We start from the raw sequence: 17,437 nt of genomic DNA, 5'->3' as shown, positions 1-17,437 counted from the left end.
GGGATTCTGTGAAATAAGCTCTACAGCTTAGAGTACACCTAAGATGTTCCTGTTCTCTGGTATAGTGTCTCCATCACACTCAAATGGCTTAACAATTTTCTCTCCCACAACATCAACCAACACAAGGTTTGCTTTTTTGGTCCTGTAGCAATTTAAGAAAGCTCAGTGTCTTGGGAAGTTTCTGCACTTGATTGGCACGTCAAGTTTCTCCAACACAGTACTCAGCTTTTCGCATGGGTGGAGGAACCTGCCCAATCCAGTTTTCTCTAGTAGATTTTATAGCCTTGTTAAAACCAAAGGTTACTGCTATGTGTATATTGTTGTGATAGCCATCACCTTAATCAGCCAGCCTTTGAGTAAATAAAATGAATAGTGCAAAATTTATTATTTTTTCTTTTTTTGTGGCACAATGTTTCAGTGAATGACTTTCATCCTAAATGAGAAATCTATAAGATGCACTTTCACAGGGCAAAAAGGTCCACAAAATAGTGGATGGTTCATTTTTAGACATTATTAATGTATTTTCTACAGTTTTCTGACATTGAAACACAAATGCAAAATAAGGGAAGTCTTTTATCTTCATTTACTTTCAACAGTTTAATCAGTGAGGACATGCTTTGTTTATGCAGTTGAGTTTTAAGTCCATTCCTAAAATCCACACGGTTTTCTCCCTCTGCATTCAATCAGAGCATTAAACCTGTACTCGGTCCTGATTGGCCTCCCTATATCTGAACAATCGCTGAAATCCTTCCAATCAGGCCAGTTTGCAGAGCTGGAACACGAAAGCTTCACCTCAGCAGGTTTGCCTCATTTGAATTGCAGGAGCTGCTGTTGTCGGTCAGCCAGGGTCTGATTTTTGTTACTGTTCTGCTGGTGAGGATTTAAGTCTTCAAATGTATTCAATAAAAAAAAAACCCAAACAATTTATCTAAACTATACTTGTTTCCAAAAAAATCATTGCTAATAAAATCTTAACCTCAGTTTCAGAACAAAAAAGATATTGAATAATATGGTGCAGGAAACACGGTCTATTTTCACATGCTGCAGATGAAGGTGTGCTTGTATTTGTCTTTGAGCTTGTCTTTGTACCAATGGGACTGTGCGAGCTGACAGCGGAAAAGTATTAAAGTATGAGTGCACATTGTCGCTATTTGAGTCATTGCACCTGGCAGGTAAATTGGCGGTGGATGAAAGAGAGAGGAAGTGGTGGAAACACTCTCAGACACCTGAGGCAAGTGGCAGAGGGCTGCATCTGTTTAACTCACGCTCCCTCACGTGCGTGCACACACACGGGCGCACGCATTTCTGCACCGAGCGAGATGAGGCGTACGCTCTGGAGTCGGGCCAAAAATACAATTCCCAAGCATTCGACAGGTCTACAATTAAACGAGTTGGTGATTGTTGGGATGAAAATGTTGTAAATGAATCCAATCTGCTAGAACTGTTAGTAACAACAGCTGAACAAATGACAGTTTCTGCACATTCTTCCTGAGTAAACTCTGCAGATCTGTTATGAGCACAAGCTTATAACAGACAAACAAAAATAGCAACTGATTCCTTTCCACGGAGGAGCAAAGGTAAAATATTTATGTAGACATTCATTTTAATTTTATGATACAAGATCACGAACCACAACCAAGTAACTAAACAGTTAAGTCAATAAAGGGATTATGAATATTGATATTGATATAGCACATTTATGACCTCTCCTCCTAGAGCACTTCCCTCTCTATTTAGCAATAAAACACTAGTTATAGGATCTTCCCAACATCGCCATATTTCTCCTTATACAACTGTGTCACATTTCCCCTGCCTCCAAGCTGGATGAATACTTATATATCCGCTCTGGGAGAAAGGCACAGTGTAAAGATTAAGGGCTTGGATGACAAGGGAGGGCAGGAGGAGAGATGAATCTGTAACGGCTTTATTGCTGTGGTCAAGATTATAAAGGTTAGCAAGAAGTCAGCTCTGACACGCTGTAAAAAATAAATAAATAAAAAAAGCAACAACATCAACAACAGAGCATTCAAAAGCCTTCTTGAAGGAAATAATGCCCAAAGGAGGGTTAAAAGATGAGCATTAGTTTATCTTCCTGACCGAGATAAAAGCATTTCCTGTTTGACAGTATAAACGGGTTTTAGTTGTAGTGCAACAAAGGCTTTGTGGACCAAGGTTAAATTTCAAGAGTTTAGAACTGCTTCCTTTGTTAAAAGAGTTTAGCTCCCAAACTTGTTCCATTCTGACGTTGCCATCTGTGCCATTTGAACCTCCCTCCATGCCTGCGTTTTAACAGAAACCCCCAAAGATATGAAAGGCCTGTCGGCCTGTGAGATGGGGATCAGAAGCGTGAGGGTGATGCACACCCCCCTGTCAAAGGGAAACAAGTATGAATGTCTTGCTGGAAAGTGTACTGATGGCATGTCTGCATATCTGACTGAGAGCTTAGTCAGATACTGAATCATATCGCGACGTCTGCAATTGCTGCAAAAAGGAGAAGGCAGTGAAATAGCAATATTCCTGGCAGAGATCAAACTTCATTGAGATTAAGAGGCATGCCATCTCCATTCACACTAGCCAGCTTGCCTCTCATTTGTTCCATTTGACCAAATGGCTTGTCTGAAGGTTGTCAAATGTCAATGAAGATGACAGAGTCATATTTTTTCTCCTTACAATAAAAGACATACATTGCTCTTGGCACAAAAACAATTGCTTTTCATGTAATCAGGTGACAAGCAATGTCAGGCAATAACAAAAACTATGCAGTGGCAATATTTTTAACCAAAGCTTGGGGTAAACTTCATTTTGTCTGGCTAGATGGTTGGTTAATTTTAAATTTACAAATATGAGAACAGTTGGCATCTAACAGTGTAAATATGTGCACGATAAACAATATATGGTTCCAAAAAAATATTGTCAGTGGAGGCTTAGATTTTCAGGCTGAATCTGCTCTTAATTGCTATTTCAGAGAATCAAGGGGGAAATCTTGTTTTTAGACCTCGGTGAAGATGTTCAGCCCAGAGTAGCAGGTAATATGAGCAATTTAAAGATTAAATTTTCACCTGCTGAACTCTTTCCAAACAGGATCAGCAGCAAAACATTGTGAGTACTCGAGTGTGTGGAGGATACGTTTGGAAGAGAAGCGAATTTAGAAAGCTGGTATAGCAGAAGTATTGAACTGATAAGACGTGCACATTTTATAGGGAACATACATTGTGAAATTAAGACAAGAGGTGTGTCTATGATTGTGACATTAAGAAACACTTACACCGAGTGAGCTTTTAAATTTCAATTACTTTTAAATAAGGTAAGTAACACAACTGAAAATGAGACCAAAGCTGTGATACAAATGTCCACGATATCCTGCCCCGGTTCTATATTCCTATTTTTGTCTTCCCACCTGACCCAACCTGTGCTGCTGCTGTGTGGCTGTTTGTATAGAGCTATCATGACATTACTAATTGAGACATAATAGGGCACTGAAAAGATTCAGACATTAAATACATATAATAAAATAGTTCTTTTTAAAGGTCTGTCTGTGAAGAGACAGAAGCAGAGTTTAGTTATATTCTATTTAACTACATATATTTTAAGAACATAGTGCTAAAAAGCATGCATTTAAATTATAAAATAGCTTTGGTAAGGTACATACGTAATAATCCCTTATTAAGAATTGAATTAGCCACATAGTCATGATGCATTTTTAAAGCTAAGACTGAAGTGGAAAAATATGAGAATTATGATCACGTCATCATGTCTGGGGGTAAAATTGTATATTTTCCTTCATTCTTTCCTCTTTTATACTCTTTATTCTCAACCTAAACAGCGACATATACTTTTGTTGAAAAAAAAGGTACATTCTTTACAAAAAACCTAACAAACCAAAAAAAAGAAGCTAATTAAGTTGTGAACAGTGCTGTGCATTTGGAGATTAATCATAAACAACTGTCTCTGATTTTAAAATGCAATTTGTGTTTATCTTAGCCTTACCTATGCAGTAGCAGAGAATGATGGACAGAACCACAGCTATGCCTACAGCAATCAGGGCGGTGCATTTCCAGGAGCAATGTTTAGGGGACTTCTTAAACTTGAAAGCCCCCCTGGACAGGCTGTTTCTGGGCAAAGGGCGCGCAGGTGTGGAGTAAACAGTCCCCGTTGCCATGGTGTACCCAGGGGCTGCTGCGCCAAAGAAAGGTGTCGTCCCTGTGCCCGTTTTAAAAAGAAAGTGCCTGTAGAAAAACAAAACAAAAACAGCATTATTAAGTCACATTATTAAGGCAGTGGTTCCACCTCACACAGTTATGATGTGGTTATCTTTGACAAAATGTCCCAGATTGCTACTGGTTTTGTGTCCAGTATGCCTCCAATAGTCATATACAATTCCACATTAAAATTACATAGTTAAACGCATAAAGAATCATCAGAATTCAATATGCCCAGCAATGCTACAACTCCCACATGGCTCACACCACAGGAGGAACTGGGTTATAATCTACTATCCTGTATAATCCTGACATTGGAAAAGGTGAACAAGAAGTACCTCATAAAAACAATCATCTCCCACTTGCCCTTTTACAACTGGGCCTTTGCTAATAGCCCATTATACCTGGGGTAATTAAGAGGGTTTAATCAAATGCACTACGGAGTGATCGTCCTATTAACTTTTAAACCCCACGTGAAAAGCTCTTAAGTAAATGAATTAAGCCTTGTTGCCACTCTTGCCACTACTTAGAGATTAATACCTAAATGCCTTCAGGCTTATGTGGACAGCCAGGGAAATTGGACAGATTGACCATGCATTGAAAATGTTCTTCCAATCCTCAACTGTATAATCTTATTGCAATGCCCGTTTTTGTTCAAATAAAGAAGAATACAGTTAGAAAATTGATTACATGTTTTTTACACCAGTATTGTAAACTCTAAACGGAAGGCACCCCAAGTAGCTTAGTACTCCAGAAAATACTTAACAGCGTCATTTATGATTTTTCTCTTTATGAACACTTTGTGTACTCACACATGAATGAGTCACCCACACCTGTAACACACAAAATTACACCTGAAAATACCCATATTGTACCACCTAATATCAACTGGAACTAGACCATCTTGTGCTTAAGTGCTGTAAAATTATGAGAAAAAAACAAACTGCATACAAGGTGAGGACAACACTAAAACAATAAATATAAACATCTAAACTGATATAGTAATAAAATGCAGACTCCCAGGCAAACAACGACTTACATAAGACAAAAAAAAAATGTTATTTAAATACCACTTTGAACAAATGTGCTAAATTAGTCAAATTTCACAGACCAAGGGCAAGAGAATGCACAGATTTGCTTTCTTATTCTCACATTCTGCTAAAAGTCCTACACAATGTTTTCCACAAGTCGTGTTTAACGTGTTATGTAGATTCTCCTGGAGGAGTTGGTTGCCACGGTAACCACTAATTTAAACACACCAATAAACCGATAAACCCGTGTTTGCTCATCAATTATTTGTGCAGCATCTGTGAAGTCTCAAATGTAAGTTTTGTAAAGGCTGTTTTAATCCTGACTGTGATTCTGTACTAAAGAGCTTGAGAATGGCTAATTGAGCGAAAAATCTGAAGTCGAGCAGTTAAAGACTGAAAATCCATGTCGTAACACTTACTAATAATAATCAGACTTTGGCTGATTATATAATATGAACACATGGCTACATAGTTCAGGGAAGCTCTGAATGCCCCTAAAAAATATTCTTTCATCTTTTGCTACATTCTTATTTTTCCAGACTGAATATTAGTCTCTAAGTAAAGCTGATTAGTAGCATACAGATTTTACACATGTGACAGGAGGACACATCATAAACCTTCACAACAATGCAGTTCTTGTATTTCAGCGGTGCCGCTGATATTTCAGGTTTCTTGTTTCTCCTGTGAGCATATCTCTGAGGTAAAACCTCCACTGATCAATTCTTGACTAAAAGAACAAATGTCAGATTTGTATCGTCTGGCTCCTCAATGCCTCAATTGACACGTGCCATTGTGATCAGACAGGGATTCCATTTAAAGGTTATGAGGTTTCACTGTTGGAATGACAATGCACCGGGCATCTGCAACCAAGAGAAGTTCAGACCGCTCAGTCTGGAACAATCTGTACTGTAGCTGCGGCAGACTCTATAATATGCAGTTGGGTATGAATTGAGGTCAAAAATTGCACAACGTTGGAGGCGGCAGACGTGTAGTCAGACACGCAGGCAAACAGACACGGCTATCTGGGGAGTTAAGTGTAAGTGGATGCAATCTGATGAGGTAGACAGAAAGAGACATGGACTTGTGTGCTTGTGTATGTGTGTGCTGAAAGGGTTATGTACTCTATCTGAGGAAGGTGAACACCCATTGCAAGTTAGGCAGATGATCTGGAGACAGTTTTGCCTCTAAATAAACGCAGTAAATCTGTGTGTCCTTTATTTGGGTATTGCTATGAATGCATTATATTTTCATTCTCAGGAAAGAGACATAGTACTACTACTACTAGACACTAAAAACAAATACACAAAGTATCATTTTTAGCAACTATTAGACAAATCAAACAAAATGGCATAGATATTTACAATGTTTATTTGATTAACTGACTGAATAATGCAAATCTACCTTCACAGATCTGCCACACCAGTAAAACCACCAGCCTAACAGTATGCAAGCCCCCTTAGTGCTGCCAAAACACCTCTGATCCGTCAAGGCATTGACTCCAAAAGACCTCTTAAGATGTCTTGTGGTAACTGGAACCAAGACCTTAGCTGCAGATCCTTTAAGTCTTATAAGTCGCAAGATGGGGCTTCCATAGATCTCACTTGTTTTTCCAACAAAACCCACAGATGCCTGATCGGATTGAGATCTTGGGAATTTGAAGGTCGGGTCAAGTCGTTGTGAGCCGACATGACAGTTCAAAATCTGTCATGTTCCTCAAACTGTTTCTGAACAATTTTTACCGTGTCACAGAGTGCATTATCGTGCTGATAATGGCCACTGCCATCAGTAAATACTGTTGCCAAGAAAGAATATATGTCATTTGCACCAATGTTTAGATCTGTTTTTAATGTCCAAGTAATATCCACACAAATACTAGCACTGATTCTTCTTTCCACAGTACAAACCTTGCGGCCATCTCTCCTCTAGGCAAAAAACAGGCATGCACACTCCACGGTGCCAACTGCAGGTACTTTCAACAGTAGACACACACTGTGTGTTTTGACAACTTTCTATCATAGCCATCATTACAATTTTCTGCAGTTTGTACTACAATAGCTTTTTTTTGTGCGATCACTATGGGCTCCCTGGAGCAGTTTCACCACGTGTGCCTCCATAGACAACCTTTGGTAGTTACTAACCACTACATGCCAGAAATCCTAACAAGACTTGCTGTTTTTGAGATGCTCTGACTCAGTTTTCTTGGCATCACAAATTAGCCCTTGTCAAAATTCAGAGATCTTCAGACTTGCCCATTTTTCCTCCTTCCAACACATCGGCTTGACGAACTGTTCACTCGCTGCCCAATATATCCAGGCCCTGACAGATGTCATTGTAAGGAGATAATCAGTGTTATTCACTTCACCTGTCACTGGTTTTAGTGTTGAGGCTAATCAGTGTATAATTACCAAGAACATATGGCACATCCATTAGTGGTTTAAAACTGTAAAATCAGGTATACTTGCATCAGTTAAATCTCTCTTTGCTTCGTACTTGAGAATGCAGGGTCAGTCTGAAAGTTGTTAGAATGTGTGTGCACCAGCCTTACCAAGACTAATTCTTATATCGGACGTTTATTGAACTTGGCGTTTTCAGTAATTCTAGTGCTGATGGTTTTCATGTTTGCCCCCACTTTTCTCTAAAGAGAAGACTGAAGGGGTCTAAAGATGAAATGCTGTTGGACATGATTAACAAACAGCAGACTAGTGTAAATGTCTGCAGCTATAGACACTGGATGACCGGCTGTAATTGATTACAGCCAGTGTGATGCAACAAGGCACATTACTATGCTAATCCAGCCAGCCCCAGTGATAGCAGTGTGGTGTGTTGTGAGTGAGCGAGAGGGAAAAGAGACAATCAAGAGAGTGTGAGACTGAAAGGGATAGAGAGCGAGTGAATGGCTGTGTGTCAGTGTGATCGCAGTGTGTTTGTGTGCACGCCTGTCTGTCCCATTGAGATGCCCGAAAACACAAAAGCAGCAGCCAGCCTGGTCTCCTCTGCTCTCACAACATTGCTTGTCATCATGATGACATTTGAAAAAATCCTCATAGAGGACAAAAGACTAAACAGTGAGTGGGTGGATTTGTCTACGGCTAACCTCCAGCTGTCGGGGTGAGAGAGCACACTAGAAACAATGTAAATCGAAGCCCTCCGAATATGTAATCTGGCCATTAGCCGCTTTCAGTGTTAGCATTAGCATTTCAAGGTGAGAGCTGGAATAATCAGGCTGCTTTAAATACGGCCGAAAAAAGACTACAGATGTGAGTTGGCATTGCGGTGACTTGTTTTCACACTTGCTGCAGTTATGGTCTCTCCTCCAGATTAGCACCTGCCCTCTCAACAGCGGGTGTGCAAGCAAGTGCTAATCTGTTAGAGCTAGCTCTGCACTGTGAATGTATTTTTGCGTCACCACACTTTTTAGTGCCATTGATCAGCATGGTTCCATCTCGAGTCACTCCACCAGATATGCACATGGATTTTATCGTATTTAGTGAATCTGAATAGGTTTGATAGCTTAGTTTTTATGTATACAATGATGTGTTTTTTATAGCATAACACCATGTCTGAGACAGTCTGCATGAGACCCAGTTTTGAGATATATTTGTGGTTCCTTCCAATAAGGTTACATTTATAATGTGTCTTTTAGATGAATCTAGTTTTCCTTATAATGTAACACTGTTCATGTTTAAAAAAGATGCACTACATTTTGCCAGCAGCAGCAGCACCACCACCACCAGCAGCACCAGCAGCAGTTGTTTATAGACTAGTCTAAAATAAAGGCTAGAGGGAAATAATGCAGAAACCTGGAAACACCACAGAAATGTGCTTGGCACCAACGATGTTGGCAAAATAAATAAAAAGCAAAACATGCAGAAAAAGAAAAAAAATGTCTTGAGGATTACCACTTTGTCTACACCACCATCCATTTTGGCAGGTAACCAGCCATCACTGCATGCTCCTTTCTCTTCCAAAAGGCTAGTTGGCTGGTGTCTTACACATGACTAATCAGTTCTGGTGCAATCATGACACAGTGGCTGTTGTACAAGAACAAAAAAAAGTTCCCTTTCTCCTTTGTTATCTGAAGCATGACTGTCTGAGTCATGATTTACATGTGCGTCCCACACAAACAACTCCGCACGCACACGCATAAACCAAATCCTCTTGGATTACTTCTGCAGTTCTTTTTCACCCCCGAGAACAATTCTAGTACATTTTCCATGAGGAAAATGCAGTATCTGAGGGACACATGATGATTTTAGAGCAGAGACATAATTTCATTTCACCAAAGGACTCCCATGATGCATGAATCCAATGAGGATTGACAGTACATTTATAACTGCAACGTGTGGCTATGCTGGCCTTCAAAGGAATCATCCTCAAATGTCATAACGACTTTCCTACTTGAATCTCATTGAAAAGGAGTGAAAAAAAAATGTTGAAACTTGCTCCAAAGGACATTTAGGAAAGCAGACACCTTCATGTCTTTTATACAGCGGAACACACACAGAGTTTATAGCTTACACCATAAAGGCATCAAAATTACTGATACCATATCACCCAAATGATTAAGCACTGCTCAAGAATAATTACTCCAGATGTACACCGGTCTCTTAAGAGACATGACAGTTCGTTTTACAATGAAATTCAATTGAATATTTCTAATTGAAAATATCACACAGAAAAGTGAAGCCAAGTCATGAGTAAGGGGGAAAACCTGGGGGGCTTATTAAAACTACTCCACACTTTTTTTTAAGGATCTGAATGTCTCCTTAGCTCTTCAGAATAACAGCGAATATAAAGCTGAACATGTACTTGTCAGCTAATTGAGCCCTTTACATTAAACGATCCTAGCACAAAAGCTCACCTCGAATACATTTATACAGTTATTTAAAAAGTATATGATAATGTTTTTCCTTTACAAATTATAGCTGGGTCCAAGTTGTAAAACAAATTGATGACTGTTTCATTTGAATTTTTCTTCATCTGCTTAATGTATATGTTTAATATGTTTAAACTGCTGGAGTAAATGAGGCAAAATCAAACTCTGATTTTTAACACAGCTTTGGCAGCATAATCACAGTGGGATCAGTGATATTCGCACACCATATAATAATGAGCAGGAGTTACAGCAGTAGTTACTGAGTGCAGCACTTCAGTCATTTTAAAGAACACTGAAAGCTATTCATTGTGAAAGCTAGTTGGTATTGAGTCAAATTAGTGCACTCGTGCTTTGAAGCCCAACACTTTTATGGGAGGTTACACACACGAAATTCATTATGGCTAATTGCTGTAAAAGTAGCTAATGCTGTCAAATGAGTGCTTTATTTTCAAGGAGGTCTTGATGTCACAGGAAATATATTAAACTAGATCATAACATTATGATTTATACTTGACACTTTTTTAATCAACTGCCTTGTACAGAATTATTTATTGTCTGCGCATATGGCCACGTCTACTACGCTCCGTCAGAAATAAAATTCAAGTCACTGTTGAGGAATCAAAAGAGATTCATATCCCTGTGGTACTCTGGGCCACCTTCTTATGTGCTGTGCCAGGACTTTGCTGCCCCCAAACCCCCTGAAGGCTGCCTAATGAATACTTTCTTGAGCTTCTGTTTACATTTCCCAACCTGGTGGTTTTCTTGACATCTGTAATTATGTGCTGAACCGGGTCTTCCCTTTTGGCCCAGTTGGTTCTCGGCAACCCCCTGTTCCCACCCACTGACAAGCACTTGATTTAGAGTCCACTGTGGTGATAGTGATTTATGCCTCAGCTGATGATAGGTGTGCACATATTGTTTTGTCGATACAGCTAAGACAGCTCAAGGTCATTGAGCGGTTAGTATTCAATCACCGCATCTTCCCGAGAAAGTGAGACTGTCACCACGTATCCCAATTGATTCAGTCAGATCATAGGAGGTTGTTACGCCATGCTGCCACACGCAAAATTCAAAGTTTACATTCATCTGAGCCTCAGAAAGGGGACACTGTGCCAGTGAAATATCAGGCTAGAATGCAATCATCTACTCTAGGCCATTTCTGAGTCACAGCGCAATGTACCACACTTCATTAGCCAGGATATTTTGAGCTCACTGATTAAGAAAGATGTAACTAATGTTTCAGGGGGAAAACTTGGCAGTGGCTCTTATGACAAAGTAGTGTCTTGCACAGCAGATTTTGGTATAACACACTCTCTGCTTACCAAGTTTCTTGTTAAGTTATGGCCTCTCTGATTATAACTGTCAAGTTCAGTGATATTCACATACTTCTCCCTAATCATGTATTTTCCTTCTCATTGTGTCTCTCCGACTTAGCAATCACCCCTTTAGATTCATACAAAATGTAGAAATGTGATGAACTGGTATATTGGGAACTATATTATGTCATGAACATGTGTCAGTGTAATATCACTTTAAAAGTTGGTCGAGAAATCCTTAAACTATAGAGTGACCATCTCATGTTTGTAGGAATGACACCAAAACATTAATAAAATCATCAGCTATTAAAAATTTGTGTTGTGAAATTCTCTGTGTTCCACGGCCTCGGCTGCTGGAGACCCCGCTGTTGTTGGGGAAGATGCAAGCTACCAACAAGACTATCATTTACTAAAACTGCCAAGTATTCAGTGCCTTCTTCCACCACTGATCGTGTATATGGGTCCGTGCAGATCATTAAAATGATCACAAAGATGTGCAGAAAGCATAAAAACACAAATATAAAGCTCATTTTTGGCAACAAAAAACAAACTGCGGGTTCATTAATGACAGACTGAGTCAGTGATAACTCTGACTGTAAGTTTTAGAAATATGGGCTGATGTCTTAAAAGCACATCAAACAGGCCGGTGGATTAATGAGACAGGTCACCAGATTTAGGACACATGAAACACGTGACCAAAAAAAGCATTAAAATTCAACATGCAGCACACAGACATGCCAACTTCCACTTCCCTCACTTTTCAAATGAAAAATGCAGCATATAAAGTGGTGAAAATACATCAAGTATAACATCTGGACCTGAATCTTTCAGTTCTGTTGTAGGTCACCATGGTTCACTCACCTGCTCTCCAGGGCCACATTGCTGCCCAGGACCCAGCTGTCCTGCAGCTGGACGCATTCCGCCGTACTCTGCAAGTCAGCCGCCAGGCCGGCTGTGGGTGGTGGACTCGGGCTCCTTTGATTGGCCAGTGAGCTGCGGCTCAGGGAAGTGATGGAGGGGTGTTGCTTGTGTGGGGGTGGAGCTGGTGGCAGAGGAGGTGGAGCTTGCTGACTTGACAGATGGTCACCTGGAGAGGAGGCAAGAGAAAAACAGGCATCAGCATAGGAGTTTAAGTATCCCTAATAGTGGGAAAATCTAAATAATAAATAATTTATTTTGCTGATTAAAATTACACCCGGACTGAAGCGACGCGACTGCGAAGAGAGAGCAGATGGGTAAGATTATGCATTTGCCTTATATGCGAGCTATGACAGCACAGTGCCACTTAACAGACCCAGAAAGGTAAATACAACCGAGAGCAAGACATTAAAATGAGATGCAACCACTGCAAAAAAACAGGAAATAAGAACTGCTTTTATGGCGATACACATAATAATTGTCACAAAACGCCACATGGCTGACAGTTGGGTTCTCTTAAACAGAAGGTCACTTAGAGAGGCAGCTGTTCTTTTATGGGCGCTTAACGCAATGTTTCATGTTTGATTACAGCCAGAGAAGACTCTCAAATAACTAATGACCAGAACATCCATTAGAGCTCTGAGAGAACAGGTTTTCCAATTTCACACAAAGCTGTGTAATTGGCCCCCAGAATGGCATGTGGTGATTATCTATCCATCTTCCCTGTTTAAAAGGTAAAAACCCACAGTGCTGACAATTCTGATTTGCTCCAATGAGCCCCAAATGGGTATCGTCTTTCTTGCCTTACAGAGAGCCTGAAGAATATTGAAAAAGTCGGGAGTTGTGTTTTTTTTTTTTTTAGGAGCTCCTGTTGTTTTTGCACTGACAGCATGATTTTTTATGAAGCCTAGAAGCCTAGGAGTTTAAATTTACAGCACATGAACACTGATTTTCAGTGTATGATTTAACCTTTGCTTACTCAACAATGTACACAAGGATCAAAATCTGCTCTGTTGGCTGCAAGGAACAACTTCATTGAAAGGACTCAAGTCATCATTTTGAAAGGATCCTTTAATGACCAAGCAATTTGCATCCTTGTCTATGTGCTTTCACTTTTCAGTGTGCAACCCTATGCGTAAAACAACCTATTCAGTTCTGGCAAATGAGCCATTTAGTTCCATATAGCTCAGAGGAAACATGAAAGCCATTCACAGCAAGGAAAAATCTTCAAGTAAGTAAAAAAAGAAAAAACTTTAGGCTTTTTTTCACATGCAGTAGCAACGTGCACCTACATACACACATACACATGGCTTTTTAATATTATAATTTCCAAGAACATCACTTTCATCTTTAGACGCATGAACGAGGAGGTAGGTCTTCACATAGACAGCTAGACACAAAGTTACACAGATGGACGTGACAGAGCAGAATCAGTAGTGACAAGAGTCCACAATGCTGGTTCAGAAGGCCAATCAAAATTTAATTAATTCTTGACTGCAATTACATAGCATCAGCATGTGGCCGTAAAGTCCATAAAAGCAAATCATCAGACGCAGATGAAGGTTGTTTTTTTCCTCCTTTTTGTGGCCCATGATTAGAGTTTTATCAAATCCAATCAAACACAAGCCTCTCATCACCTGACATCACCACATTCAAAGTCAGTTCTGAACGCTAATTGCCTAAGATCAGCTACAGTATGAGTATTTAAAAAAAAAATATGGTTGACATGACTTAGTAATAACGAAAAACACAGCAGCCCACTCATCTCCCAGGCTAGACTATGAGCTCTATTAGAAAAGTGCTAAGTAGGCTAATAGAAATGTGGATTATCTATCAACACTGGCTGGTTTTACTTCACCTTTGGGTCTAATTCCACTGTATGAGCCTGCAGCACCCGTGAGCTCCACTTTCCAGCAGAAGCACTTTCATGTAATCAGCATGCACCAGTGTACCAGTGAAATGTCAATGAGCAGGAAAGGAGAATGCAGCTGAGGGGACAATCAGACGAAAACACAAAAAAGTATCTAACGTGGAAGCAAGTGAAATGTTTACAGCAAGAAAATATTATTTTAAAAAGCCAAACGTAGGCACATTACTTTTTAGTGACTACAAAAGGATTTTAACGAAGCTGAATATAATCTCCAACCAATCAAATTAAATATTTCACTAAAATCAGTTCGCAAAAACAATCTGTCCAACCGTTACACATTATAAATACTGCACATGGGAGATCTGAACAAATCTTTGTTTTAATGCCTTAATTACTCTTGTTTATTTTGCAACTTACCCTGAGAGTTTGAAAATGGAACTTACTTCAAACCCATAAAAATGTGGTACGCAGCGCAGGTGGATTATGGTTTTTGGGAGCAGTGCCACCACCGTAAGCAAAAAGATGAGCCTCGAGTCTGAACACTTCCTCTGTCATCAGTTTATGATTACTCCTGAATCAATTTCTGATGATTCAACATGTTAAAGGCATGCCTGAACTATAACATGAAAATAAGCTTTTTCATTTTTTTTTAATCTCAGAGCACATGCTAAGCAAAACGCTCAGTAAACACAAAATTCCCAAAACCTTCAAAGGAGTAGGATTTGTCATGCAGCATTTGAATGTATAATCCCACAATGAACTAAGAGAACATAAAACCCCATGAACTACATTAAGCCGGATCCTATGCAGTGCTTTACAAACTGCTACAAGGCTGCTGTGCAACAATCCACTGAGGTGCCTGTTACAAAGACAGATGTAGCAGCCACTGAACAAAAAACAAAAAAAACAGTTTTTTCAATGGTTTACCTAAACAGAAAGTGCCAAAAACTGTCTCAAAATGTGGTAAATATACCAGATTCTCGATATCACACTGAGGGAGAAGCAACAGTCTTAGGAAGCTTGATGAAATGGCGTCTCTCTATATCAGCACATACACAGTATAAATCTAGGGAGTAACCCTATTGACCACCTCACTCTTTGAACAATTATACTGAGATATATTACAGAGTTCTGCTCTTTTAAGTGTTTATATCTGAAACACAACTCTGTGTGGACTTTAATTATGCAAACATATGTCATCCCCTTAATCTTTGTCTGGTTAAGATCAAATGGTGAGCTTCTAAAAGAGACTTGTCTGTATTTCATTATAAGAATCAACATTTTAATAGCATGCTACATTTCATACACTATCGAGCCTTTCAAGTCAGGACATTATGAAATCCTAGGCTGTATGTATAGGTCATAACAACACATACTTTTTTTTTTTCATGTGATCAATTTCCCTGCACACAGTAGGTGTTCCTATATCAGAGTAGTGTGAGGTGCAATGGTTTCTGGTCTCTAATTTGAGATGTGAGTTTGAATCCAATTTCACTCAGGACATGGTCTGAGACACCCTCTCTCCTTCTGATTCCATGTTAACCAATGAGGAAAAAGTGGTAGCAGGAGAGTAGCAGTCCACTGCACATTCTCTGTGAACTTCACTGTCAGAGTTGAAGGCTTGAAAAGCAAACCATGCTAAATTATGGGCTTATGGTGCCATAGCAATTTCATTTACATTATCCACGGCCTAGCAGATGTTGGACTGTGTGTTTAAAAAAAAAAGAAGAAGCAAACTAAAACAATGAACCTTTAAGAAACCTGGCATTGTCTTCCATCAAGACACAGAGGGAATTAAGCTGCCCTTTAATGTGAAGACTTAGTGACTAGAAAGGCAGATGAAACAGCTGTGTGGTTTATGGGGCTTTGCTTTGAAATCAGATCAAGACGGATGCCTCCTTTGCATAATTCCTCAACTTCAGCTTGTCATCATCTCCATCAGCAACATGGTTTAAAAGGACCTTTGTGATTAATACTGCATGCAAGTGCTGAAATGACAGACTCATTCTCATCTTAATGACGCTTGCGGTATCAAATGTAGATTTATGAAGCCCCTGCATATTTGCATAAACACCAACGAGGGTGGATCTTTGTTTTTAATTTCTGTTTTTAGAAGTTTGTGATCTGAAGACTTTCCTACTGCAGTGTGTTTACAAGGGAAAAGTGCACTGGGCGGTATTAGTGAACCAGAAATGTCTATCACAAGGACGACACCCCTACACAGCTTTTATAGAAAACATTTTTTGCTCGGTAAAGCAGACAATCTAAAACAGCTTAGATGAGTCTATTCACAGATTTGGTCCATTCTGAATAGGGCTGCCACGATTAGTCGACTAGTCACGATTACGTCGACTATCAAAATCGTCGACGACTAATTTAATAGTCGACACGTCGTTTGAAGCTTTGTAAGATCGCAAAAGACGCAGGAATTAGTAGGATTTAAGAGTGTAATAACGGACTGAAACAGAAGATGGCAGCACTGCATGCACAGGGATGCCAGCTGCCGTTAAACCCCGAAGAAGAAACTGTCCCAGAATTCATAGCGCGACCCATCGCGGCCCTCCTCAGTTTCCAACAATGGCGGCAGCTAGTTAGTTTTAATTTTACTCTTATTATTCTTTCTGGGTCACAAAATAAACGTTTAACATATTTTCAGGCGGGAATGTAGCTGTGTAAACTTCAAATATCTGCTCAGTTTATCAAAACACCACATATTTTCAAAAGCGCTCCGACGTTTTCGGAGATGTCTGTTACCCACTAGCTCGATAGCTAGCTGGGGTTGAAGGCTCACTAGAGCCGGTGAGAACACCGGACTCCCGGCAAATCGTTTTCAAACCCACCGCCGTCTTTCGCTACTCAGGTTAAACATGATATATATAAGTCACTTAGATAACTTAAAAATGTTATTGTTTGGCTTTTTTCAGTATTTTATTTGTTCCTGAGTAAATCGGTTTGGCTGAGATGAAAGTTATAGTTTTTACACAGCTGAATAAACGTCAAGCAGACGAGTGATTATCAGAAGTGTGAGATGCTTGAGAATATACTCCGGTGTCCTGTTATATTTTAGATAGCAAGGAGCAGACGCCTCCGAAACAATCTGCAAATTTCAATTCAATAAACTATCATCTTGTCTTTATTTTTAGTTAGCACATACCTTAAACACTTAAAGCTGTAAGATAATGATAGTTATATAAGAGCAGATGCATGCTGGTGCAATAAGCTGTATG

The 17,437-nt window shown here is 39.6% G+C and overlaps 1 protein-coding gene across 9 annotated transcripts in view; it reads right to left on the bottom strand.

The window, feature by feature from the left end:
• si:dkey-237h12.3 (teneurin-3) overlaps positions 1-17,437 on the bottom strand; it is a 135,403-nt gene that overhangs the window by 61,932 nt on the left and 56,034 nt on the right. For all 9 annotated transcript variants that reach the window (XM_025910178.1, XM_019364060.2, XM_019364070.2 and 6 more), the window contains 2 exons: positions 12,284-12,509; positions 3,988-4,226 (listed from right to left, as the gene is read on the bottom strand). In XM_025910178.1, coding sequence (XP_025765963.1) covers positions 3,988-4,226; positions 12,284-12,509 — 465 coding nt within the window. The remainder of the gene's footprint in view (positions 1-3,987; positions 4,227-12,283; positions 12,510-17,437) is intronic.

The sequence above is a fragment of the Oreochromis niloticus genome, linkage group LG2 (genome assembly GCF_001858045.2).
Source record: "Oreochromis niloticus isolate F11D_XX linkage group LG2, O_niloticus_UMD_NMBU, whole genome shotgun sequence".
Classification (NCBI taxonomy): domain Eukaryota; kingdom Metazoa; phylum Chordata; class Actinopteri; order Cichliformes; family Cichlidae; genus Oreochromis; species Oreochromis niloticus.
The sequence above is the reverse complement of the archived record's forward strand: the minus strand, read 5'-3'. Positions and strand labels throughout refer to the sequence as shown.